A 26,785-nucleotide genomic window follows, 5' to 3' on the forward strand; every position below is an offset into this window, starting at 1 on the left:
GTATGTACCTATGTTATTTTATTGACTTACTTCATTTATTTCAAGGAATATTTGCAATTGGCAACAAGTTTCAGAGGTTATATTTGCTGATGGAAACAGGAACCGCAGAACCTAAGTCCCATATTGGGAGTTTAAAATTGCATGCCCTACTGGTGGTCACTGCGCGCACTAAAAAATATGGCCATCAGGAGTATACACTTGGCTATGTTTTCATATGAGAGTCAGACGATATTTTACCTGCAATTTTTATTTTAATAACTTTAGTTAATCATTAAAAACAAGAATCAGTCGGGGTAAGCGAAAACATGATGGTTTTTATACATGTTTTATCGATAATAAAGTCTCATTTTTAGAGGTTAAATTTTCGAAAAACCTTCGGAAAGGTGGTTGGATGTGACAACTAACGCTCCCCCACTTTACTTGAGTAATAACAATGAGAATTTCGTGTATTTAGTCCTAAATTCCAGTGTAAATAGCAGAAACAGCTTCCTTTTCCTATCTGGTTTTGAGGTTAAGTATAACAAACCGAGAAAAATTTAACCTTTACGTCAATCACACTCGATCGCTTTTTCAAGTTTAAAACAGACCTTGAAAACGAAAAAATGTATTCAAAAAATAGTTTTCTCTCTTTCCCCGACTGCTCTTATTTTTAATGACCAATTAAAGGTATTTCGGTAAAAATTGCAAATGAAATGATGAAATTCAGAAAAGCCATGATCCTACAGTATTACTTAAATAAACTTTATTGACAATGAAGTAAATGTATAAATATAACATTTTAGTCACAAAAATTACTCACCTGTTACAGTACAGCAGGAAAGCTACTGTATGCTTACACGATTGATTAGTACCGGTTTTGCACGAACATGTCATTTTGTCAATAGACACGGAATATTCTACATCCGAGTCATTATTACATTTATTCTTAATTTTTAATCTGCCAGTTATCGTATGTGGATCTTTTATTAATGCACTAGTTTGAAGTCATAAAGCATAAAAATCAATGCTTTCACCCGTTTTTGCACTCACACCGCACATGATTATCATGCCAGAATTAATCACTCGCTGACCTTCTATCATGTTCCTGGAGGACGGTGTAGCTTTCGTTAAGGTACTATATTAGATGGGAATGTGCATGCTGCCATTGTGGTTTCCCTTCCAAATTCAAAATCACCAAATTAAGGTACTATATTAGATGGGAATATGCAAGCTGCCATTCTGTTTCCCCGCCAAATTCAAAATCGCTAAATTGATATCTAATTATATAAATACATTTACATGATATAGATTATTTATTTTTAAATTATACTAAAGCATTATTATCAAAGCATAAATTATAAATAAAATTACATGTGATATAATATATGAAATATTTAAATTCGACTATATGATTTTTTAACCCACACATTTGCCAAAAAGTATCTCTTGACAAAATTATGATTGCAAACGAAATTGTACTCAGTTTATAAATAAGCATGCACTAAAATTATAGACATATGATTTTTTAAATAAATATTAATAAATAATAAAATAATAATAGACTTGGTCAAACATTAATTCAATACTTTTTCAAGAGTTTATTACTCGTATGATAGCCATTTATATTTCACATCATACGTCCTTTTTATTTGCGTGGGTTAATGTGCGTCGTTCTGTAGAAAAACGGGTTCCTAACCTTTCTTTCTTCTGGATCTCATTTCGCTTTAAAATGTAAAAAAATGTTCATAGGTAATCTTATTACATGTAAACATAATCCTTAGACCCCCTACATTTGAATTATATTATGCTACTCATAAATATTAGTAATAACTTCGCATAATCTTGAATTTAAATTCGGTTTCCATTTGTCGCGTCTACAATTTATGATCCACATTGACAGTCTTTCTCTTCACCCTAGTGGAAAACGGTAAAGTTTAAATCCATCCTCGCGTCTATTTTTACAAAACGGATCACTGTAACAGACCATTTTTCTTATATTCTAAACTTAAGGGCATGTGATACTTAGAAAATGGTCGATTTTATCAGTTTTAGGTTCCCCCGGCTTTTTTTTCTAGAAAAATAAATATTTTGTCTTAAAATTTTGGGAAATGATAGCGAACATGCAAACAGACGTGCCCACACACTTTCTTTGTAGGTTAATTCAAAAAAGTTTTAATTTAGCAAAATGTGATTAATTTGTATAGGGCTTAGGAAATAGTTTCGATTTTTTCAGTGTTAGATTCCTCCGGCTTTTTTCCTAGGATAAGAAATATTTTGTCTTCAAAGTCTGGGAAATGATAGCGAACATGCTAACGGACGTCCCCGCACACGGTTTTTTGTGTTTTTTTATAAAAAAAAAAAAATTGATATTGCTAACAACGTGCGTGTATATTTCTAGGTTATGTGTCTTACAATTAACCCGAGCGTTACTTCCAAATCCAAACTACACAATATTTTTCAATTTTTGGCCGAAAACTTTAGACTTACAAATAAACATAGTAACTAATCTCCGGGAACTAGTCTTGTTTGCAGGCAACCAAAAAAGTTTATTTCATGAATAATTTCCAGATTATCGGACGTAAACCACGTAACCTCAAATTACTGCACATGCATACCATTTTCATTTAGCACAATACATTTTTTTGTTATTATCCCTCAAAAAAGAGTCCGGGGACGTCCGTTATGATATTTTATAGCATCTCCGAATTCAGTTTTTTAAAATTTTCATATTTGTGGAAAAAAATCTGGGAAAACTGTAAGTATCACATGCTTTTAATTTTAATTCAACTATACGATATGCTTATCGCACTATTTCCCACGAACTATCCAGGAACCAGAATTGCGGTTGCATATTCCTGTTTAATATAGTACCCTAGCCAAATTGATATCGAATTATATAAATGCACTTACATGACATAGATTATTTATTTTTAAATTATACTGAAGCATTGTTATCAAAACATAAATTGTAAATAAAATTACGTGTGATATAATATATGAAATATTTAAATTCGACTATATGATTTTTTAACCCACACATTTGCAAAAAAGAAGCTTTTGCAAAAATTATGATTGCAAACGAAATCTTACTCAGTTTATAATTAGGCGTGCGCTAAAATTATAATCAAACGATTTTAAAAATAAATATTAAGAAATAATAATAGACTAATAATAATAATAGTCAAACATTAACACAATCTTTTTTAAGAGTTTATAATGATAGCTAATTATATTTCATATCATACGTCCTTTTTATTTACGTGGGTTAATGTGTGCCGTTCTGTAGAAAAACGGGTTCCTAACCTTACTTTCTTCTGAATCTTATTTCGCTTTAATATATCAAAAAATGCTCATTGGAAATTTAATTATATGAAAACATAATCTTCAGACCCCCTATATTTTAATTTTATTGCGATAGTCATAAGTATTAGCGATTACTTCACATAATCTTGAATTTAAATTCGGTTTCAATTTGTCGCGTCTAAAATTTATGATCCACATTGACAGCCTTTCTCTTCGCCCTACTGGAAAATGGAAAGGTTAAATCCATCCTCGTTTCTATTTTTACAAAACGGAGCACTGAAGCAGACCATTTTTCTTATAGTCTGAACTTAATTTTAATTAAACTATACGACATGCTTATCGCACTGTTTCCCGCGAACTGTCCAGGAACCAGAATGGCGGTTGCATATTCTTGTCTGATATGGTACCCTACTTTCTTGAACTCGCACAGAGTATCTAACCGCAGTGACAACATTTTTCACGCCATTAATTATTAATAATACCTTGTTCTCTTTCCGACTACCATTCAAAACAATACTGATGTGTATACTCCGGCGGCCATGCTTTTTGAGCGACACGAGCGCTCTCCGTCCCGCGGTGTTATTTTTCTTTCCCAATACGCGTAATTTACATGGTGAAAGAAACTGGACATGTAAAATACCTAGTTATTTACCGGAAAAAACCACGTAAATTACCTAGGGTATTTTACTTTCCCATCCTTGCAAAAATGAGAAAATGCATCAAATGCTAAGCCCAGCTGAAGTTTTTTGTTCTATTCTAAGCTTCTACATTTAAAACCAGTTAACTTTAAAAACTTACATTTTTAAAACCAAAATTACAAATCGTGAATACTTTCCACCAATCACTGCGAAAAATTTGACGTAGAAGACATTCATTGGTCTAACGTGTTCCATAAATTTTCATCCCACTTAAAATAGATTCTTTTATATAATCTTAGAATCTCATTTGAATAAAGTATTAGCCATAAGGCTTGCCCTTTTAAATAAACAAAAAATATGAATTCTACTTTCCGTCCTCAAACAAGAAACATTTATTACAGATTTGTATTTCGCGCTAATTAGGAATGGCGGCTCAAATGGCGCGTGCTTCAAATAGCCAAAAATTGTATTAAAAAGCAATTTAACACTTTATATTGCTCTGTATTACAGATGATTTCTATATTAGAAGTGTTACTTTTATCGCTTTTCTATAAAATAGATTAAATGTGCTTAGAAAAATAAAAATGAGGGTTCACCTTTTTGCACAAAAAATAGCTTGGCAACAGGGCAGCCGTGTATAGACATGACAGTTCAAAACCCTCGCATTTGATTGGCTCTTAACTGTGTGTCTGTAGATTGCAGTGTGTTTGACCGACACTGTCGGTCAGTTGGTGTTCTTGTTCTGTTGTATGCAGTTTGTGATTTCCTGAAGCTAACTGAAGAAGAATCATTTACTTTAATAAAGATTGAATCATGAGTGACGCAAAGAGGTAAGAAATGAAAAAATCATAGAAATTTCTGGAAATTCAACGATTTTTAAGGTCCTCAATTTACGTACTTGTTTCGCCAAACGGAACTTTTTCCGAATTAAATGCCGAGTCCGCCTATCAATTTCACGTTGTCATCATGTCGACGCCGCGCGTTGTTTCCGATTTTCCCCGTCAAATCTTTACAAATTCTCGTCATACCATAATAAATAATCTAATTTTCAAATAATCGCCTTTTCTGAAAATAACGAATGTCGGTCCCTTTTGTTGATCTGTTTTTTAAAGCGATTCAACATTGCAGAGCCGAGATAACGTGACAAAGACTCTTCCGATGCCAAGTCAACAGACGGGGCCATAGAATATTTGTCAGATGTTCAACATTTTTTGCTTCACAATGAGATTTCTTAAAATTTCAAGATTAAAGAAACATTAAACGTAAACGTTTAAGAGTAATTTCTGCACTTGTCTCTAACCTTACAAGTTGGAACAGATCCAGATTCCAAGACAATGATATTTTTTTATTTTGCAAATAAAAGCCATAGAATTTTCGTAACAAAAGACGATTATTTGTCGATGTACAAATTTATACAGGCAATCGTTTTGCGAAAGTTTCTTTTATTCTAGACGGAATGAATATCTCTGCCTGAAATACAAGTTTTATGCCATAAAATTGAGGTGTAGGTTTTTAGGAGCTCAAGATTGTAATGTAGGACCCCCTACCTGCAAAAATTCTTTCAATTTGGTTGATCTTTTCAGAATGTTAGACGAATTCTACTTTCTGGGTTTTAAACTCTCATTAATCGCAAGTTTTAAAGTAATTCATACAAAATTACAATTTTTCAGTGGCACTGATAATTACTGTTGTAGCAGAAAACCATGTTCCGAAGGTAAAATTTGCTATGGGATATTCATTTCAGTTACTATTTTTTTAATTAGCTCGTAGATAAAAATTGACTGATATCACACCTGCTCTGTATAAAATCAGGTGCAAAATTAGAATTTTATTCTTAACTTGCAGCAATTAACGCTGCATTGTAACATTACAAAAGAAGTATAAAAAAAGTACAGAATGCAGAGAAATTTACATCTTTGGGACCATTAATTTTACATTATTTCGTTAAAATTACCACGATAATCATTGGTTTCTTTGTCTCTCCAAAATATCTGTTCAACACATGATCTTTCTTTTTATAACCTGGCAGCTATTTCAAGACAGATTTTAGTTTAGGAACAAAAATTTCCTACCGTTCTGCAATTTTCAAATGTTAAATAATTTTGGATTATTATTATGTATAGTCCGTAATGTTCTTGTTGTACCAAAAATAATATTGGGGTAGTTATAAAATGACTATTTCAGTTTAATTTTGAATCTTTTAGTGGACAGTAAAAAAGGTAATTTGTGAACTGAATTTGAAAGAATGTCATATAATAATCGCTGGGGTATTGTATTGATCATCGATAACAAATTTTGTAGAGAATGTTGGTTTATGTTGTCTTTAGGATCAAGTGATTTAAAACCAATTAAATGCTTCAGACGTTTCGGCACACAATGTTGTCTCATCAGTGAATTTTATTAAATCTGAAAATTACATAATTTCTTGTAGGTAAGCAAATGTAAAATTGGAAGTGTTATTCTTTGGTTAAAATGACAGTTGTAAAATTGTATAAATTCTTTAATTTTAAATTTAACTAAAAAAGGGTTCAAAGTTGTAAAAAAACCATTGCAGTCAAAGAATGATTAAAAAATGTTTTTAGCGACGTAAATTTGTAGAACAAATTTACTTTAATCAATCTTTTTGTATGAAAATACCCTTAAAATCGCATTGTAGTAAAAATCAGAAATTATGAAAAACATTTTAGCTAAATATTCAAGTATTCTTTTAACAAATTTTCTTATCGTCGAACCATTGTTGACATTTATTCTGTAGTAAGAACATAGTTATCAAAAGCATTACAGCTAATTTCTTATATATAAAAATTTGTTTTCTAAAATACTTTTAATTTTAAATGTGAAATACTGAGTATTTTATTATTAGAAATAATTTATGCGAAAGTAAATTTTTGGTTTCAAAAGTCATACTAGTAAAAATACAAAAATAATCAAAAAACATTATAGTGAATTAATTCTTCAATTATGCTTTAATGTTTTGTAAACATTGTAATGAATGTATTAATTAAAATTATAAATTATTATAGTGTACAAATATAATGTCTAAAATATTATAGGTTTTGAATTTTTTTAACAGAAAATTTGATTTTGAAATTGCTTAAACAATTAAGTATGTGTATCCAAATTTTATGTCTGCTGAAAAATTACAATTTAATTGTTTTCAATTCACCTGACCCTGAAGTCAACGACATGTATGAGCATTCTCTACGTAATATATAATTATGAGAATCTTCATTGGACCAGGATCTCGGGAATTTTTTTCGTCGAAGAAAAGCCGTCAATAAGTCGAATTTTCGTTACATTGGGAAGTATTTTTGAAGATAAAATTAATATTATTGGCTTTATAGTTTCGGCTACCTTTCAAATACTTGTTAGCAAAGGAAATGCTTTTCATACTTTATCATAGCAATTCTAAGCTTGTCTTAAGTTGCTTTATCTTAAATTGGAAAGGAACAATAACATCCCTTTACCTTCATTGCAGTGATGATTTGTCAACCGCAATTTTGCGTAAGAAGGATAGGCCCAATAGGTTGATCGTCGACGAAGCAACCAACGATGACAACTCTGTCATCGGATTGTCGCAAGCGAAAATGGATGAGCTCCAGCTCTTCCGAGGCGACACCGTCCTGCTCAAAGGCAAACGCAGGAAAGAAACGGTGTGCATTGTTCTTTCCGACGACACTTGTCCCGACGAAAAAATAAAGATGAACCGTGTGGTTCGAACAAACTTGCGAGTTCGTTTGAGTGATGTAGTTTCCGTACAAGCCGCCCCAGATGTCAAGTATGGAAAGCGTATTCACGTATTGCCCATGGACGACACTGTCGAAGGCCTCAGCGGTAACCTCTTCGAGGTATACTTGAAACCGTACTTTTTGGAAGCATACCGTCCAATTCACAAGGACGACAACTTCATCGTGCGCGGAGGAATGCGAGCAGTAGAATTCAAAGTTGTGGAAACAGATCCTGGTCCTTATTGTATTGTCGCGCCCGATACAGTGATTCACTGTGAGGGAGATCCGATTAAACGCGAAGAAGAGGAAGAAGCTCTTAACGCTGTCGGATACGACGACATCGGTGGCGTCCGAAAACAATTGGCGCAAATAAAAGAGATGGTGGAGCTCCCACTGCGACATCCTTCTCTCTTCAAAGCTATTGGAGTCAAGCCACCCCGTGGAATTCTTCTCTATGGACCTCCAGGGACTGGAAAGACTCTCATCGCCCGGGCAGTTGCTAACGAGACCGGAGCTTTCTTCTTCTTAATCAACGGACCTGAAATCATGAGCAAACTCGCCGGAGAGTCTGAAAGCAATTTGAGAAAAGCTTTTGAAGAAGCCGACAAGAATTCTCCAGCTATCATCTTCATTGATGAGCTGGATGCTATTGCTCCTAAGCGTGAAAAGACTCACGGAGAAGTCGAAAGACGTATTGTGTCTCAGCTGCTCACCTTGATGGACGGCATGAAGCAGAGTTCTCATGTTATCGTCATGGCTGCTACCAACAGGCCTAACAGTATCGACGGTGCCCTTCGTCGTTTTGGCCGTTTCGACAGAGAAATCGACATTGGTATCCCAGATGCGACTGGACGTCTTGAGATCTTGCGCATCCATACAAAGAATATGAAGCTTGCTGAAGACGTGGAACTGGAAGAGGTTTGTAAATTCATCATTATTGAAATATTCAAGAAAATTAATGCACGTTTCACAGCCTTCCCAATTTATTTATTTATTTTATACAAATTATTCTCGAATTTATTGAATTATGAATCTAATAGAAATATTTTTTCAGTGAATTAACGATTCCTTTATGTTGAAACTGAAAAATGTGCATTATAATAAACTAACTAAATATTTTAGAATATATAATGTGTATAAAAATATAAATGGCATAAATAACTAAGAAATCTTTTTAACACCTGGAAATCTTTTGGAATATTTCTAAATCTCTAGAAGTCTTTGAAATGTTTTTCCCAGTACTTTAAACATTTTTCATCTATAGATTTACGTTACAAATATTTTTAAGTGTCTATTTAAAAATTAATTTTGATAGCGCCAATCATACTTTATTGATGACAAATGAAATCGATTTATTTTCGTATTTATTAAATTGGACATTGATTTGGCATTTTTTCTAGTGTATTAAGGAATTCTTTCTTATAAATCGAAAAATTCGGGGAGTTGAAAACGGGAATATCGTATTTCGGGACGAATAGCCAAGCTTTTAAAAAATATTTGACTACTTATCCCGAATTTTGGCACGGCGATAAACTTCGTTTGTTTTTTAAATAAAAATATTTTAAATAACTGTACAATCTTTTAAATCTATAGAAATCTTTTTAATTTGTGGAAATCATTAAATCTAGTGTACGCTAAAAATGTATTGTGTCAGTTAAACTTTTGATAAATATCGAGGATGTGAAAGAATTAAAGTGTTATTAATGCCGCTTGCCTGAAAATATCAAGAAACTGTTCAGCTGTCGTTTCATTAACAGGGTGGCGACTTGATTGGGAAATGACGGGGAATGTAATTTAAACCCCGGGAATTTACTTCTGATTGCAGTAAAATTCGACTTCTCATTATTTTGAAAAATTTGGTAAATTTAGAAAAGTTATTTCCACTTTATCTACAGTTGCAGCACATATGAGTATGTTTATTAGGTAGCGAATTTATTTACTAAAAATTTACTCAAATTGACCTGTGGTTGAAAATGTAACTACTTTGTTGAAAATCAATTTTTTTAACAGAAAATGCAACTGTTAAAAGAAATTTAACTAATTTTTTCAGAATTAGATTGTTAACAAAAAATTTAACTATTCTATTTTGAGTTGAAAGTATATCTTTTTGCATAAAAATTCAACTAATTAATTCGTTCAACTGAAAACTTGAATATCCATTTTTGGTTGAAAATTAATATTGCTCAAAATTTAACAATTTTGATGAAAATTTGCCTTTATTAATTGAAAATTCAACGATATCGTTGAAAATCCACATATTTGTTTAGAAATCGATTTTTTTTGTATAAAATAATGTTTTTCTTTTCAAGTTAATTTGCATGTTAAAAAATTCTTTTTTTTCGGTTAAAAATCCAAGTGTTATAGATATATATTTATCATTTTAGTTGAAAACTCATCTTTTAGGTTGGAAGTAAAGTTACTTGGCTGAAAGTTAGACTCATGTTGATAATTAATTTCTTTTATTTGATGATTCATCATTTTAATTAAAAATTCTTTTTTTTTTGATGAATGACATTTCAAAGTAAACCTGTAACTATTATTCCAGTTGAATATTCCATCATTTTATATCAAAATTTATCTGTGTTTGAACATTTATTTTTTGACTAAAAATTTAATTATTCAATATTTGGTTGAAAAACGATAATTTTGAGTTAAAAATTGATCTTTTTTAGCAAAACATTAATGTTCTTTGTTGAAAATTCATTCTTTTTTCCCCCTTGAAAGTTAGTTTTTTTTAGGAAAATAATTGTTTTGTCGAAAATTTAACTTATTCCAATTGAATATTTCATGACTTTAGATAAAAATTCATCTCGCTTGTCAAAAGTTCAAATATTCTAGTTTAAAATTCATCCTTTTAGTTGAAAATTCGACTGCTCGAGTTTAATATTTAAATTTTTTTTGGTTGTTGAAAATGCAACTGTTTCAGTCGAAGATGCATTGTTTTAGTTGAAAACTTATCTTTTTGGTTTCAAATTAAACTATTCCAGTTGAAGATACACCATTTTTTAGTTCAAAATTCATCAGTTAGGTTGAAAATTGAATTATTTTCTTGAAAATCCGTTTTTTAGTTGTTAAAAATTATTGTTTTCAACTAAAAATTTAACTGTTGCATTTTTTGTTAAAAATTAATATTTTCAGTCGAACCTTATTTGTTTGAAAATTCATTTGTTTTACCATTTTTTTCTCTGTTTTGTTAAAAGATGTTTAGAATGGACGTCGTGAATTAAAATAAATGTTTGCGTTTAGCAGCAAATATGAATATGTTACTTTTAGTTGACCGGAAACATTGAAAAACTTGATCGGGAAAAACCGAGAATTTAAAATCGTCCACCGAATCACCACCATGATTACAAAAGTTTATCAGAGGCGAAAGCAAAATTAAGAATTTTTTCGTCTCAATGTAACTTTTATAAAATCACTGAGTATAGAATATGTAATATGAGAAGTGTAACTCATCGTGTTCAAGTTCTTAAAAGTTGTCTTACTTGACTGTTCTCACAGATTGTGTATTTATTGTGTATTTATTGTTCTCTATTTCCCCTAAAATGTTATATAGGATAACTGTGAAGCTTGCGAATGTATTTGAAATTTGTCAAATTTAATCGTGAAAGTGTTATCATTTTTCTTTACAGATCGCAGCTGAAACTCACGGACACGTAGGTGCTGATTTAGCTTCTCTCTGTTCGGAGGCTGCCCTTCAGCAAATTCGTGAAAAAATGGACCTAATTGACTTGGACGATGATGTGGTTGACGCTGCAGTTTTGAATTCTCTTGCCGTTACCATGGAGAACTTTAAAGTAAATCGAATTTTCAATATAAACACTCATGGGTAAAGCAGTAATTAATGCATAAAATGAGCGTATGCTAATAACTCCTCTTTCTATTTTTAGTACGCAATGACAAAGAGCAGCCCAAGTGCTCTTCGCGAGACGATTGTGGAAGTACCGACCGTTTCTTGGGACGACATCGGTGGTCTGCAAAACGTAAAGATGGAACTTCAAGAATTAGTCCAGTATCCCGTTGAGCATCCAGATAAGTTCTTGAAATTTGGAATGCAGCCATCCAGGGGAGTTTTGTTCTACGGACCTCCAGGTTGTGGTAAAACACTCTTGGCAAAAGCGATCGCCAACGAGTGTCAAGCGAACTTCATATCGGTTAAGGGGCCTGAGTTGTTGACCATGTGGTTCGGCGAATCGGAGGCCAACGTCCGAGACGTTTTCGATAAGGCTAGATCTGCAGCGCCCTGTGTACTGTTCTTCGATGAGCTGGACTCAATCGCGAAGTCACGTGGTGGATCAGTGGGAGATGCTGGCGGTGCCGCCGACCGTGTCATCAATCAAATTTTAACTGAAATGGACGGCATGGGCGCAAAGAAGAACGTCTTTATCATCGGAGCCACGAATCGCCCAGATATCATCGATCCGGCCATCTTGCGTCCTGGAAGGTTGGATCAGCTGATCTATATTCCACTTCCTGATGAGAAGTCGCGCGAAGCCATTTTCAAGGCGAATCTACGCAAATCTCCCGTAGCTAAGGTAAGGATTTGCATAGAGTTCGTTGCTTTGCAAAAATATATCCTCCGTCATAACAGATCACAAAATACGGGAAAATTGTCTCAATCCATGATTAGGTGATTAGTTTCCGTGAATTGATGTAGGGGTCATCCAAAAATAACGTTGGACTATAGGGGGGGGGGGGTCCTACTGCTTCTAATTAATTAATCAAATAGTTCTATTCAACCAAAAATGACGAATTATTAAGAAAGTAGTTCAATCCTCAATCAGAGCAGATTCATATTTATTCAAAAAGTTGAATTTTTATCGAAACAGATGAGTTTTCTACAAAAAAGTTGAATTTTCAACAAAGTAGTTCAATTTTTTGCCATAAAAGACGAATTTTCAACAAGATACGTACATTTTTAACCACATAGATGAAATTTCAACCATGAAGATTAATTTTTCAACAAAAAGACGAATTTTCAAAAATGACATAATTTTGTGGATACATAGTTTGAACAGTGGATGTGACGTTAGTCCAAATTTTATTTGAATGATTTTTAGTTTATATTTTCGTCGTTTTTACAAACATTTAATTAAATACTTGAATTTGCTAACTAAAAAATATAATTTTAAACCGAGAATATGCATTTTTAACTATATACTTTAATTTTCCACCATAAAAGATGAAATTCCAAGTAAAAAATACATACATTTTAAAGCAAATAGTTGAAATTTTAACCAAGAAGGTTAACTTTTTAACAACAACAAAAAAAAACGATTTCAAAAAATGACATTATTTCGTAACTACATAGTTGGAACAGTAGATGTGATGTTTCAACCAAGAAGATTCATTTTTTACCAAAAAGACGATCTTTCAAAAACTGACATAATTTCGTGACTACATAGATTGAACAGTTGATCTGATGTTAGTCCAAATTTTATTTTACTAATTTTTAGTTGATGTTTTTAGAAATTTTTAACTAAATACTTTAATTTTTAAACTAAAAAATATAATTTTAAACCGAGAATATGAATTTTCAACAAAAGAAATACACTTTGAACCAAATAGTAGTTGAAATTTCCACCAAGAAGATTAATTTTTTAACAAAAAAAAAATTAACAAAAAGGGGACATTATTTCGTGGCTACATAGTTTGAACAGTGGATGTGATATTAGTCCAAATATTATTTTACGAATTTTTAGTTTATGTTTCCGTCGTTTTTACAAATATTTAACTTGAATTTTCTGACTTCAAAATATAATTTTAAACCGAAAATATCCATTTTTAACAAAATACTTTAATTTTCCACCATAAAAGATGAATTTCCAAGTAAAAAATAAATACATTTTAAAACAAGGAGTTTAAAATTTAATCAGGAATATTAGTTTTTTTACCAAACAGACGATTTTGCAAAAATTGGCATAATTTTGTGACTATATAGATTGAACAGTGGATGTGAGGTTAGTCCAAATTTTATTTTACTGATTTTTAGTTTATGTTTGTACGAATTTTTAAATAAATACTTAAATTTTTTTTAATAAAAAATGTAATTTAAAACAAAGAATATGAATTTCCCACAAAATACATACACTTTGAACCAAAAAGTAGTTGAAATTTCAACCAAGAAGATTAATTTTTAAAAAATGACATTATTTAGTGACTACATAGTTTGAACAGTGGATGTGAAGTTGGTCCAAATTTTATATTACTAATTTTTAGTTGATATTTTCGTTATTTTTACAAATGCTTAACTAAATACTTGAATTTTCGAACTAAAAAATATAGTTTTAAACCGAGAATATGAATTTTTAACAAAGTACTTCAATTTTCTACCATAAAAGCGGTAATAAAAAAATACATGCATTTTAAACCAAATTGTTGAAATTTCAATCAAGAAGATTAATTTTTCAACAAAAAGACGAATTTTCAAAAATGACATAATTTCGTGACTAAATAGTTTGAATAGTGCATATGATGTCAGACCATTTTTTATTTGACTAATTTTTAGTTTAATTTCTTCGTTTTTACAAATAAATTAACTAAACCTGAATTTTTAAACTAAAAAAGATCATTTTTATCCCAGAATATGAGTTTTCAACAAAATAGTTTAATTTTCACTTTAAAAAGTTCATTTTTAATATAAAAGATCGAATGTTCAATTGAAATTGTGAATCTCCAACCAAAACAGTAAACTTAAAAAAACTATTTCAACTTCCAATCAAGGAGGCGAATCTTTTCAAATAAAAAGATGAATTTTGAATGAAAATGTAATAGTTGATATTTGAACAGCAAAAATTTAATTAAAAAAAAAAAAAAAAAAAAACAGTTGGATTCAACCAACCAAAACGAATTTGCAACAAACTACATGGATTCTCAATTAACACAGATTTATTTTCAACCAATCAATTGAATGTTTAATCAACAAAAAAGATATTCTACCAAAAAGATGAACTTTCAACAAAATACATCAATTTTCTACAAAATATATAAATTTTCAACAAAAAGATGATTTTCAACTAAAACCAATTTAGTTTGAAACAGACAGTTGCACTTTTAACCAAAAAAAGTGATTTTCTACCGAAAGAAATGATTTTTCATAATAGAATAGGATAAATAGAATAGAATAGGTAAATAGTTAAATACTGTGATGCCTGGGATAAGTGAATGTAAATTTTGACCATTTATAGCTATAGAATAACATTTAAGTAAATATATAATTAAATTTTAAATGTTTTAAAAATAATGTTAGATAACTGGTAATTTAACTGAAAAAATCAAGTTAATAATTTAAACATTTTATGGCACTAGTTTTTTTTCAAATTTTTTCACTATTTAGACTATTTCTGATCTCTGAATTGAGTCCGAGGCCTGCTTTTGGAATCTTTAAAATATTCTAAAATATTTTGAAATCTTCTGGAATATTTAAGATTTGTTGTGAAAAGACTCAAAATTTGAGTGGTCCACCTTTTCTAGTACATTCTTTAAACTTCATATTTGGACCTAAATATTCTGAATTTTTAATGTAAAGTATTTTTTGTATTACTCATCACATAAGGGAACTGTTTAATGTGCCTCAAATTTAATATTATTCTGTCTTCTAGGATGTAGACATGGTATACATCGCAAAAGTGACACACGGATTCTCCGGTGCAGATTTAACTGAAATTTGTCAAAGGGCTTGCAAATTGGCCATTAGACAATGTATAGAGTCAGACATTCGGCGCGAAAGAGAACGGGCGGCTAATCCTTCCGTTTCCATGGACGTAAGTGTTTACATCTTGTAATTATCAATCATAATAATTAACTTATATTATTGTCATATATTTTTTGTCACAGACGGACGAAGAGGATCCCGTGCCAGAAATTACGCGAGCACACTTCGAAGAAGCCATGAGGTTCGCACGCCGTTCAGTTTCGGACAACGATATCCGTAAATACGAAATGTTCGCACAGACACTTCAACAGTCTCGAGGATTCGGAACGAATTTCAGGTATGCTAGGTCCCTTTCATTGATTTTCAACCAAACAATTCCACTTTTAGTTACAAAAATTGATATTCTACCAAAAAATACGAACCTTTAACTATAGAAATCAATTTTCTACCAAATATTTAAATTTTCAACAACAAAAATTGATATTTAACCAAAAAAAATTTATTTTTAACCAGAGTTTAATTTTTAATAAAAAAAAGGTGTGAATTTCAAAACCAAAAAGATGGATGTTCGTTAGTTAAGAAATAAAGACAAATTTTAATCAAATTATTAAATTTTCCAGCCAAAAAACGTATTTTTCAACCAAGAAGTATGACTTTATAACAAAATTATGGAATTTTCAACAAAATAATTCAATTTTTAAATAAAAAGATGAATACTCAACCAAGGATTGAATAGTTTTTGTGCTATGTTTTTATTAAAATTAAAGAAAATAATAATTATTCGACCTTTTATTAACTGATGTTGATTAATATTTGCAGATTTCCACAAGGCGCTAGTGCAAGCGGTGCTCAAGATGCAACGCAAGGAGAGGCGCCTTTCCAAGATGATGGTGATGACGATCTCTATAGTTAAGTTTTCGATTTTCTGTATTTAATCGCAGTGAACATTCGCGAAAAGGGTCTTTGTCACCGTATGTGTTTTACACAAACATGTTTGTAACCGATAAAAATCTAAATAAATAAATTGAATAATGAATTTTGTATACACGTATGATGAGAATGTATGAAGCTTGTGTAGCCTCGTTTTAATCTTACGTTTGTATAATTTATATTAATGCGTAAGACATTTATTCGAGCTAGCAATAATTTCGCATTATGTGTAAGAATGTAATTTCATATTATTTAGTTTTGTCATACGCGCAGTGGGAAATTTTTTGAATTTTAAAAACTTCATTTTTTTCCTACAGTTTATAAAATTTTAAACGAATAAAGAATGAAATAAACGTATTTGATTTTTACACTTTTACTTTCTTAAGAATTAGGCTGCTTGCTTTCTAGATTTGTGAGATTCTTTTTCTTAATGTTTTGCACAAATTATAATTTAATTAGTAAATTTTTTGGTTGCAATTTTGAATATTGTGATGATTTTCACTTTGCAAACCGAATGCTTACGACTGTTTGAGATTAGGATTCGATTGTGTTTATTACCTTTTAAATCTTATCAAATGTTTAGTTGAATTAGGACATGTGGAAGGTCCTAATTTGTGAGTATACTAATTAAATACATAGTTGGAGCTTTACAATGTTCGATTTTAGAAACGTTTAAAGTTAAACACAAATTTCTAAACTATCTTTCGTGCAAATAAAAAAGCATTGAAATGATTTAATTAGATGTTATGTAGTTTCTATCAGTAATAATGAAAACTTCAAAATTCAACTGCAATAAAAAGTATTAAAAATTTGAAAGTTTCAGCAGAAATTTGGTTTATACGTAACTCAATTTAATACGTTTCTTACGGGTTTTTGTCCGTTTTTTAAATTGGAAATGTCAAAAGACGTAATGGAGACATTAGGTTCCTGTACCTATTCGATTTTAAAAGTTTTCAATTTTAACATTGTTAACATTTCCAATTTAAAGTTGGTCACTTAATTAATAAAAAACAATCTACTATTAATAATAATCGAAATTTTGAAATAAGATAGTACCTGGAACCTTAAAGAATTAAATAAAAAAAAAACTCCCAAAGAAAGGCCTTTTCTTCTTTGCCCTACTAATTGTTACTTTTTGTATCAAAATTTAATTTAATTATCGTTACTGGATTTTGTACCTTGGAATACACTCAATGTCTAAATTTTACTCAAATACTCATCCAAATATAAAAAACATATTCAGGGGTCTTTTCGGCGGACGATTCCATACCCGGTCAAGTTTTTTAATTTTCTCGGTCAACTAAAATTAACATTCATATTTGCTGTAAATAAAAACATGTGTTTTAATTCATGACGTTCATTCTGAACATGCTTTAACACAAAATGGCAAAAAAATTAATTTTTAACAAAAATGCTTATATTTTTCACTAAAAAATATTAATTTTTTACAAAAAAAAATCGAATAGTTCAACTTTTAGTTGAAAATTTAATTTTCAACATAAAAAAAGAAACGGATTTTCAACCAGTCATCAATTTTTAAATAAAACTATAAATCTTTAACTGAATTAGTTAATTTTTAAACAGAAAGATTAGTTTTCTATAAAAAAAAACAACTTCTCAACAAAATACAAGATTTTTTAACGAATTGATTGAATTTTTAATTAATGAAGACAAATTTTTAACCAAACAGTTGAATTTTAAACTAAAAAAATAATTTTCAACCAAAAAAGAATCTGTACATTATTTTAAAAACAAAGTAATTTTAAATCAAACAGAAGAGTTTTTAATTAAAACAATGAATCTTCTACTGAAATAATTGAATTTTCAAACAAAAGAAATTAATTTTGCCTAAAAAGATAAATTGTCAAACTGCACCTAAATAATGAAACTTCATGTTACAAAAATTAATATTTGACCAAACAGACAATTTTTCGACCAAAAATTGAATAGTTAAATTTGTATTCAAAGTATGAATGTTCAACCAAAGAGATGAATTTTTAACTAAAATTATGGAATATTTAACTGGAATAATAGTTACATTTACAGTTTAAAAAAAAGATTGCCTACAAAAAAACATACAAAGAAAAAAATGTTTTCAATCAAAGAGTTAATTTTTCAATAAATTGTAAACTTCAATTTTTTGTTAGGTTTTAAATATTTGATTTGTAGTTACGGATTTTAAATGAATAGTCAAATATATCTAAATATTAGGCAAATTTTCTTTTTCTTAATGGAGAAATTTCTAATTTTCAAATTGTAGATTAGAACAATATTTTAAATTTCAATAAAATCCTTTAATTGTGAATTTTGCTTTTATGTTTAAAATAAAAATAATTTATAGCGCTTAAACGGGCGTTTAAATTTGTTTTACTACTAAGCCTGCAAATTCAAACATTGTCATTTTTAACGTCAAATTCTGGAAATTCTTAAATTTTGAACTGATTTCGAATCTTCTTCTACAATCCAATTTATTTTTTATTCTTGAAGTACTGTTCGATTTAAAAAAAATCATTATAATGTATATTCACAGTTGATCAACTAAAAAATGTTATCCAAAATTGTCGATTTCAGACGCTACTAATTTTTAAGTCTAAAACTGTATTTTAAAATTCTTTAAACGAAAAATGTACGCTTAAAAATTAAAATCCAAAATAGTACATTTGTAAGTGAAAGTTTGTCGAATTACGCATTGTAAACTAAATTATATCAAAATTTAAAAAGATAAAAATACAACTAATTATTTAAAAAACTGTTGAAACCAATCTTGGATAGATTTTTTTCTACAAATTTGTAAAATCCCAGTTAAAAAATAAATTCACTCATTTTCCGGCCTCATAACAGTCTCAGTCCAGCGGCCAACTTGCGTTCAAATATTACGTAATTTACTAGTAATACTTCAATGTACTACAAATTTTAAAGTTTTTAATTATTCAATTTTTAAATGCTTGCTAGAACCCTTTCAGTTTCAAGGCCTCGCATATAAAATTGATCAGTTTTGGAAACTTACATGCTACATTGTATCCTTTAGCTCTCTGCATTTCAATTTTCTATTTAAAAATTAGAAACAATCATTTTAGAACATACTTTGAACCTGTTACGAATCCAATTTTAAATTCAGCAATACGAATTTTTTAAATCTTGCATAATTTCACGTGATAAAAAATAACGTTTAAAAGTGATTGTTATGGGTTTTCTCCTGAAACTGAAGACAAAATGTCCAGGAAACAAATTCACTGAAATTTCTCTACTTCTCTTAAAAATAGTGAAATGAATTATTTTTAGAGTGTACACAAAAAACTGACAGCCGGCGAAATTGAGAAAGAGTGAATTTTATTTGACAAAAAGTTTACTCTCTACTTCGAGATGCTGATAAACAAGTAGTCGCTTGAAAATATCTGTACATCCTATCATCACATACTTCCACTTTTTGGCAATCATATAAAATACCTTCGAGTGGAAAGTTTCAGGAAAGCATCGATCTTACGCTTTAAATCATGAGAACCTAAATTATACAAGACGTGTATATGTGTGTCGATTATTAATCTTACGAGTACTGACATCAATGCGTAAACATTTGTATGTATTTACATTTGTCATAAGAGCTTTATAGTTTTTTATAAAAGTTAAACTATATACCAAACAAGGTTCGTTAGTTAGTATAAAACCGAAGGACACATTGTGGATATATGACACTGGCCTAGCCTTTGCGCATCGTACCTTCCATTCAGTAATTTCTACGGTAACTCGAATACATGTTCATTTGGTTACAATATTACACAGACAAGAGTTACGACAAATACGGTGTGCTCTACCATACTGATGATGACGGTAATAATCATATCATAAGAATAATGTACAGATAGCTCGCTCGTCGGAAGCGCGTCAGTGTCGTTCGAGTCCCAATAGATCTACGGATTGGCACCGATGATATTTAAATTAATAAATTAAAAATAATCTAACGCAACAATTTATGAACACTGGAAATCTTTGCTTTTGTTTCCATGCTCTTCCTTGCGTTTTCCACAACATGCCATGCCTCGTTGCCACTTGCGAGCTTTATAAAGGCTTACAAACCGATTGCACCCAGGAACTAAAAATCGTCGCAAAAGATCTTTCTTTTTTTTTTTGAACTTTCAAGTTTCTCTAGCTATTCACTAGTACTTAGAGAGGGCAAATCTCAGGACTAAATCCAGACTGGCTCTGTCCGTCTCTTTTCCTCTGGTGAGTCTCTTTTCGTCCTCTGATATGTAAAATATCTTTACTTCATTCCGTCCTTTGTGTAACTGGTGGGAATTCCGCGTCATCGTCTAGGCGAAAGGTTCCACTTGCTTTTGGTGGACTTTCAGTTGCTGCTAACCATTCCTCGTATTTCTCTGATTCTAGAAAATTAGATTCACATATCAGTAGTTCGATTAATCCTGGCGAGATAAGTCAAATGTCAAGTCGACCTGTCCCTAAAACGAGATTGAGATTCTTTTCGACTCGAGATATTTCTGATGGCTGTTCTGAAATGATTCAAAAATCAAATGATCTACATGAAAAGGAGGGAATGAGACTTTAAGCGAAGAGCTAGGAATATACCGAAATTCATGAGAATCATGTTTGCTATTTTTTCTGTACAGCTTTGAAGTTCCTTTCGATTACAAAAATGATAAGCATAAAGTTTTAAACTCAAATAAAATGAAAGTAATCTTTTTAAAACAAGAAAATTAAAGTCTTCATTGAAAAAAATGGTTCATCTGTTCCAGTTAACCCTTTAACTACATTTAATCGTCCAAAAAAATATGGTTGTGTCACCTAGATTTCTAGCTGTTTGAGATAAATTAGCCATCTAGAAATTATCAAGCTAGTTTATCTAGATTATTTCTAGATGGCCAATTTAGCTGAAACAGCTGGAAATATAGGTGACAAAGCTATATTTACTTGGAAGACGAAATGCAGCTAAACGATAAGCTGGGAGAGCTGAATCATTTTTTAAAATGTTACTTTCAATTCCATCTCATTTATTTAATCATTATCAACTGTTTTAAAACCATTTTTATTAAACTGGATCTGAATTATAAATAAACTGAAGAAAATTTATTACATAGTTGAACTGATCAGCCACTCTTCGAATTTCCATCCCAGATCCTCTTGATTTTTTACAAAATCCCTTTTACACGTTTTGCAGAAAACATATATAAATTATATGTTTCGCATATTTCCTTACCACCACAATAAGCAAAGTAGCAATACAAAAGTTTAACTAATCCACCATTATTTCAATTTTTTATTGATAAAAATGATTAATAATGTTAAGCTTTATACGATAAATAGAGCAAAGTGAAAAGGTTGAAATCAATCGAGACATTTAAGCGGAGCCAAAAAATTGGTGGTTTAGCATCCGAAAGCAAACAACATTTTTAAGTCGGTTAATGTCTCCTGTTCGGTTTTTCAATTTAAAAAATCGAATACTTTTTCCTATGGGCCAACAAATTATGGCAATTTTTTCAGTAATGAAAAACTAAAATAAAATTTTGTGCAGTTTACAATTTTATGAAAATGTGAGAAAAATGTTTCTTTTTTTAAATTGAGTTAACTACACTTTTATTTTTGAAAGGCGTTTCAAAATCGAAAAATTTCTCCCATTGTAAAGCAATTTCAAGATTGAAAAAACACAATAAAACTTTATTCCGTAATATCAAAATCATGACATATTTCACGATTCATCCTGAAAAATATTTAAATTCAGAAAATAAAAATTTAAAAAAAAGTGTAAATAAAAATTTTTACTTGCACACATTTTTTGTTATTTTTTCATTTATAGCAGATAGATAAAACTGTGAATTTTCAAAAACTGAACAGACAAAAAACCGATTTTAATTTTTTTTTTACTTTGTTGGGTTGAACAACTTCAACATTTTTACTCGATTCAAATGATTGGATCAATTCCAGCATTTTCACTCCACCCTAATGATACATGATTTCACACAATCTGCGTTTACATAAAAGAGTGCAATTGTATAATAATAAAACCATTCATTATTATCTGCATTGGTTTAAAATTTTAATTTTCCACCAAATATTTCATGCTCGATTAACCACCAAAAAGCAGGTCATCTAGTTTACGAGGGCTTTCCCTATCAATGATCCTAAAAAATTCCGCGTTAGATTTCTATTGGAACGATAAAAACTTGAGATATTTAGACAATATATTTGATAGGAAAACAATAAAATCATTTGAAAATTTATAATAATATCTCAATCTCATACGAATTCGATCGACTTGACACACAATTTGCACGGTGCACATAAAAAATAGGTATGTGTCGGAAACAAGTTACATATATATTACACTGAATACATATCATAAATACCCATTATAGCGTGTATTGTGTTTTAATTCATTAACGTATGTTTCATAGTGTAACGTATCAATGACTGCTATGGAAATAATGCTGTGGGTTTAATGAGTGCCTTTGAAGCAATGCCGCGCTTGCAAATGAATTTAAGATAAATTAGAAAATATCCCCAGTAAAATTCGTACCAAAAATTAACTCGACAGTGAATTTAATGAAGCTACAAATGAAACTGAATTTTATGAATGTTTCTATTTTACAAGATTAGACTAAAAAGAAACCTTTATTTATATATTTCTTATTTTTTCGAGCAGCACTCATCCATCTACATTTTAGAGTTCAATGATCATTAAAAAAATACCGAATACAAAAAAATGAAGTCAAGATGAATTCTTCTTAATTAAGCTCTGCTTAAGTATATTTATTGATCTGAGGAGAATAATTGTATTTCATAATTGAATCAAAATTTTCCTACGTTTCTTTCGAATTTGCAGTTTATTTAAACACTTAATTTTTTATTTAAATTAAAAGGCTTCAAAATACGAGAAAGCAACTCAACGTCATTTAAATTTTAAAGAATACTTCTCTTGAAAACAATGATTAATTTACTTTATAGCAGTAGCGGTTCTAGGATGGTTCCTTACTGGCTTGAATTTTTAAGAAAGAATAAAACTTGGTATACGTAAACAAATAATACATACATGAAGTTCCATACTTTCTTAGCGATTTGAGGCAAATTTAAATTCACTGCTGCTATAATAGAAGAAGTTGCATTAAAAATTATGTATTTATACAAAATATTTAAACTGAGAAAACAGAAAGAAATCAAAGTAATTAAGGGCAAATTGTATTCTGATGACGACGCATAAATTACCGTGTTTTACATGTATTTTTCTCCGCCTTCTTATTTTAGTATCTTGCTAAACATTTGAAAAATGACAGAAAATATATCAGCGTACGTAGATATGCCCCATTCAAGGCTTTTTTTAATAATGCAATTTTATTCATTAATGGTCCTAAAGCACTCTTCTTAATCACATTCTAAGTTTAAAATAATAAAAATTGCATTATTGGAAATGAATGCAAACTTAAATTGGCTAGAAAGACGTGCGCTAATAAATTTTCTTTCTTTTCCCAAAAATTCTGAAAAAATATCTTCTTTAGTTTAAAAATAAGAAGGCGAACAAAAATACATGAGAACCACGGCAATTTGGGACGTCAAAGAATACCATTGGCCCCTAAAGAAGTGGAAACTTTGCGAGTAATCACGTAGCGTGGTTGTCACAGTAGGCTGCAGAAAAGTCTGCAAACATTTTATTATGGACGTTGCACACACATGCGGATACTTAGTCGTCGAAAGTATTTTAAAAATATTTAAAGGCCTTTCAATAAAAGTTTTCATGCTTTTACGGAACACAAAGTAGCATTATCTTTCAAAAATTTTATTTACATATCATGCAGCATGTTCAAAAATTTTTTAATTCAGAACAATGGCGAAAGTTTGAGTCGGTTACTAAGTAGAAACTATTTGTGACGTGCCACAAGAAAAATGCCAACTTTGTCGACCGTAGTTTAGGAGATACTTGTTTTTTCATTTTTTGCGAACAAGGCTTAAAAGCAGGCGTGGATTAACCATAGGGGCAACATGGGCAGTGCCCCGGGCGGCAAATTTGGAACGCAATTTTTCTTTGATTCAAAAAAAAATAAAATAACAATAAAATTTTCATTTTATTATCACAAATCAATCACGAATCGATTGAATGTTAATGAGTTGTTTTACCGCGGCTTTTTTGTATCCTGAACTACCTAACTCGAGTACATGTGGATGTAAATGTTCTTATCTGAAATCAAAAGTTGTAAAATTTACATAGAGTCTTGTGCATTTTTCAATAATTATTTATTTAAATTAAAAGAATTGTTTTTAATTAGTAAGTAAAATTTAGTAACAAAAAATAATTCGTTTTTAAAAAAGGGGGCATTTTTGTTATACGCCCAGGGCAGCAAATTCTTAAACCGACTTTCTCGAAAATGTTAAGAATTTATTCAGTTGTATACGGTATGCCCCTACACATAACTTATCGACAAAGTGGGCCCTTCCCTTGCGAAACGTCGCATTGTATAAGATTTACTCATTTTATAAAGATACAAAATACCACGACTAAATCCAGATCTCTGTGGATCTTTGTTTGTGTACATAGAAAAGTGGTAAAGACGTAGAATAAAGAATTTCCTCAGCTTATCAAAAATACAGGCTAATTACACGGCTACTTATCGAGTAACTGCTTTGATAAATTACCTCAGATAAACCAATACTTTTTCATTATTTCCTAAGCTTAAAGCAATATTTGCTTAATAATTAACTCTGTCCAAGACTGCATAATTACTTTATTATGAGCGTTTTGTGATTATTAGCCTTCTATTGAAGGAGTACATAACTTCTGCATTCCTAGATAACATCGAGTATTGTTATTGCAATAATTTTCAATGAGAGATTTTTAAATCACTATTTAAAACCGTTCAAGTAGCTATGATTTTTATTTCAAATTCATGAATTTTAATACAAAAAATTGTTTAAAGTTGAACTTGAGAAATTTGATTCATTTTTGAACGCTTTACATGTTTTTAGAACTTGGAACTTGTTAAATATGTACGGAAGTTAAATTGTTAAATTTTTAGTGTTGTCAATTATAAATTGCTCGATTTTCAATATCTAAAAATGGACATTTTTCTATTTCAAAACTGTATATTGTCTAATTTGAAGGTGAACAACCAGGACATTAAAATTATGTTCTAAAATTTTGGAAAACTGTAAGCATCAAATTATTATTTAATATTTGAGGATTGAGAATTTCAAATTTTTCAAGTTCACAGTGTAAAATTAAAAGATATTAAAGTTTTGACATTAATTGTTAAATCTTCGAATGCTTCTAGGCTCTAGGGAATTGCCAGATAGTAAGTACAATTTTCACATTACATATTGTATTCTTTTGTATACGTTACATTTAGAAGTTATGTATTCCTTATTAGTATTGATAGAGAGGCGCATAAAAACAAAGCAAAAGCCTGTAGAGCAAAAAAATGAATAACTTAATTAATAATTGAATAAGAATAATTTCATTATATTTTTTAATTTTATGCGCCTAGATAGTTATGACAGGGTGATAATCTTGATTAATAGTATTAATGTGTTAATCACCAGCAAAACCAGTATCGCGAGATATGCATTATTGTGAAAATGGCTCCTCCCTATTAACTGATTGAATGCGTTTATTTAATGAGGCGAAGAGAAAGGCGACCAAAAGGCCCAATAAGAATAGTGTTTAAGAATGAGAGCGAAAAAAGGGGGAGAATAGAGGACATACCAGTACCTGACATGGAGTCTGGCGAGCGGCCGCGCAACGCACCCGCGTAGCTATTTATGCAGGCTTCAGCGAATAAAAAGAAAAAAATACATCAAGTGAGGTCAACTATTGGGGCCCCCTAATCCCAAAGAGAATTTCACTCAGCAAGTTTACTGTCGGGAGTCACAAAAGCGAAAAAAAGAACAAGCAATAACAAAGGCCTTTAAACCTCAAACTTTATTCCATCACACACATACTCACACGAAATTCTTGTATCATTTTTAAAAAATTGTCCTTTTTTGGATGTTTTCACTGTTCAAAATGTCTGTAAAAAATTTTTCATGAAAACTGTAACCTGAGTAAAATTTGGAAAAGTTTTAGTATATGATTTAGTGAAAGAGTATGTTTGATATCATATTATTTTTGGTAAAATGATCTTCTCTAATTTCTAATCCACAAGCGTATCAAAGATTCTGTTCATAATTATTCAGATTCATACCAAACTAATAGAGAAAAGAAACAAATACTCGAGCGAAAATACAAATAAAGAATCGAGTGGAATGAATTTGAATTCATTATTTTAAGACTCACTTCAAATGAGCTTTTAATCGTTTTAGCCGACATGGTTCTCTAATTTTTTAACAACACAATTTTCGTCACAATTCCACTCTTTCTATTATTGTTTTGCAACATTCCACGCAACTGACTTTTCAAAATACATTATTAAAAAAGTAAAATAAAAATAGCTTGCATTTTGTAAGTATCCCCTTGTTCCGGTCTCATTTTTCTAGGCAAGTATATAAATTCGTGTAATTAGCCTAGTGTATAGTAAAAGTTACATAATAAATATAAATATAAAACTGCAGTTTTAAGT

At 30.3% G+C, this 26,785-nt stretch overlaps 2 protein-coding genes across 7 annotated transcripts in view; one reads left to right on the top strand and one right to left on the bottom strand.

The window, feature by feature from the left end:
- The first annotated feature begins 4,631 nt into the window (after positions 1–4,631).
- Positions 4,632–16,338, top strand: LOC117170677 (transitional endoplasmic reticulum ATPase TER94). The gene is made up of 7 exons (XM_033357615.1): positions 4,632–4,750; positions 7,399–8,566; positions 11,281–11,445; positions 11,539–12,183; positions 15,250–15,411; positions 15,485–15,639; positions 16,122–16,338. The coding sequence occupies exons 1-7, from the start codon at positions 4,734–4,736 to the stop codon at positions 16,213–16,215; spliced, it is 2,406 nt and encodes an 801-aa protein (XP_033213506.1). The 5' UTR covers positions 4,632–4,733; the 3' UTR covers positions 16,216–16,338.
- Positions 16,339–19,545: 3,207 nt separating this feature from the next.
- Positions 19,546–26,785, bottom strand: part of LOC117170494 (WD repeat domain phosphoinositide-interacting protein 2) — a 45,429-nt gene continuing 38,189 nt past the window's right edge. For 4 of the 6 annotated variants that reach the window (XM_033357221.1, XM_033357217.1, XM_033357222.1 and 1 more), the window contains 2 exons: positions 25,933–25,995; positions 19,546–20,611 (listed from right to left, as the gene is read on the bottom strand). In XM_033357221.1, coding sequence (XP_033213112.1) covers positions 20,496–20,611; positions 25,933–25,995 — 179 coding nt within the window. In that variant the 3' untranslated portion in view covers positions 19,546–20,495. The remainder of the gene's footprint in view (positions 20,612–25,932; positions 25,996–26,785) is intronic. The other 2 variants (XM_033357218.1, XM_033357219.1) reach the window with 2 other exon arrangements.

Source organism: Belonocnema kinseyi, chromosome 4, assembly GCF_010883055.1.
Source record: "Belonocnema kinseyi isolate 2016_QV_RU_SX_M_011 chromosome 4, B_treatae_v1, whole genome shotgun sequence".
Taxonomy (NCBI): domain Eukaryota; kingdom Metazoa; phylum Arthropoda; class Insecta; order Hymenoptera; family Cynipidae; genus Belonocnema; species Belonocnema kinseyi.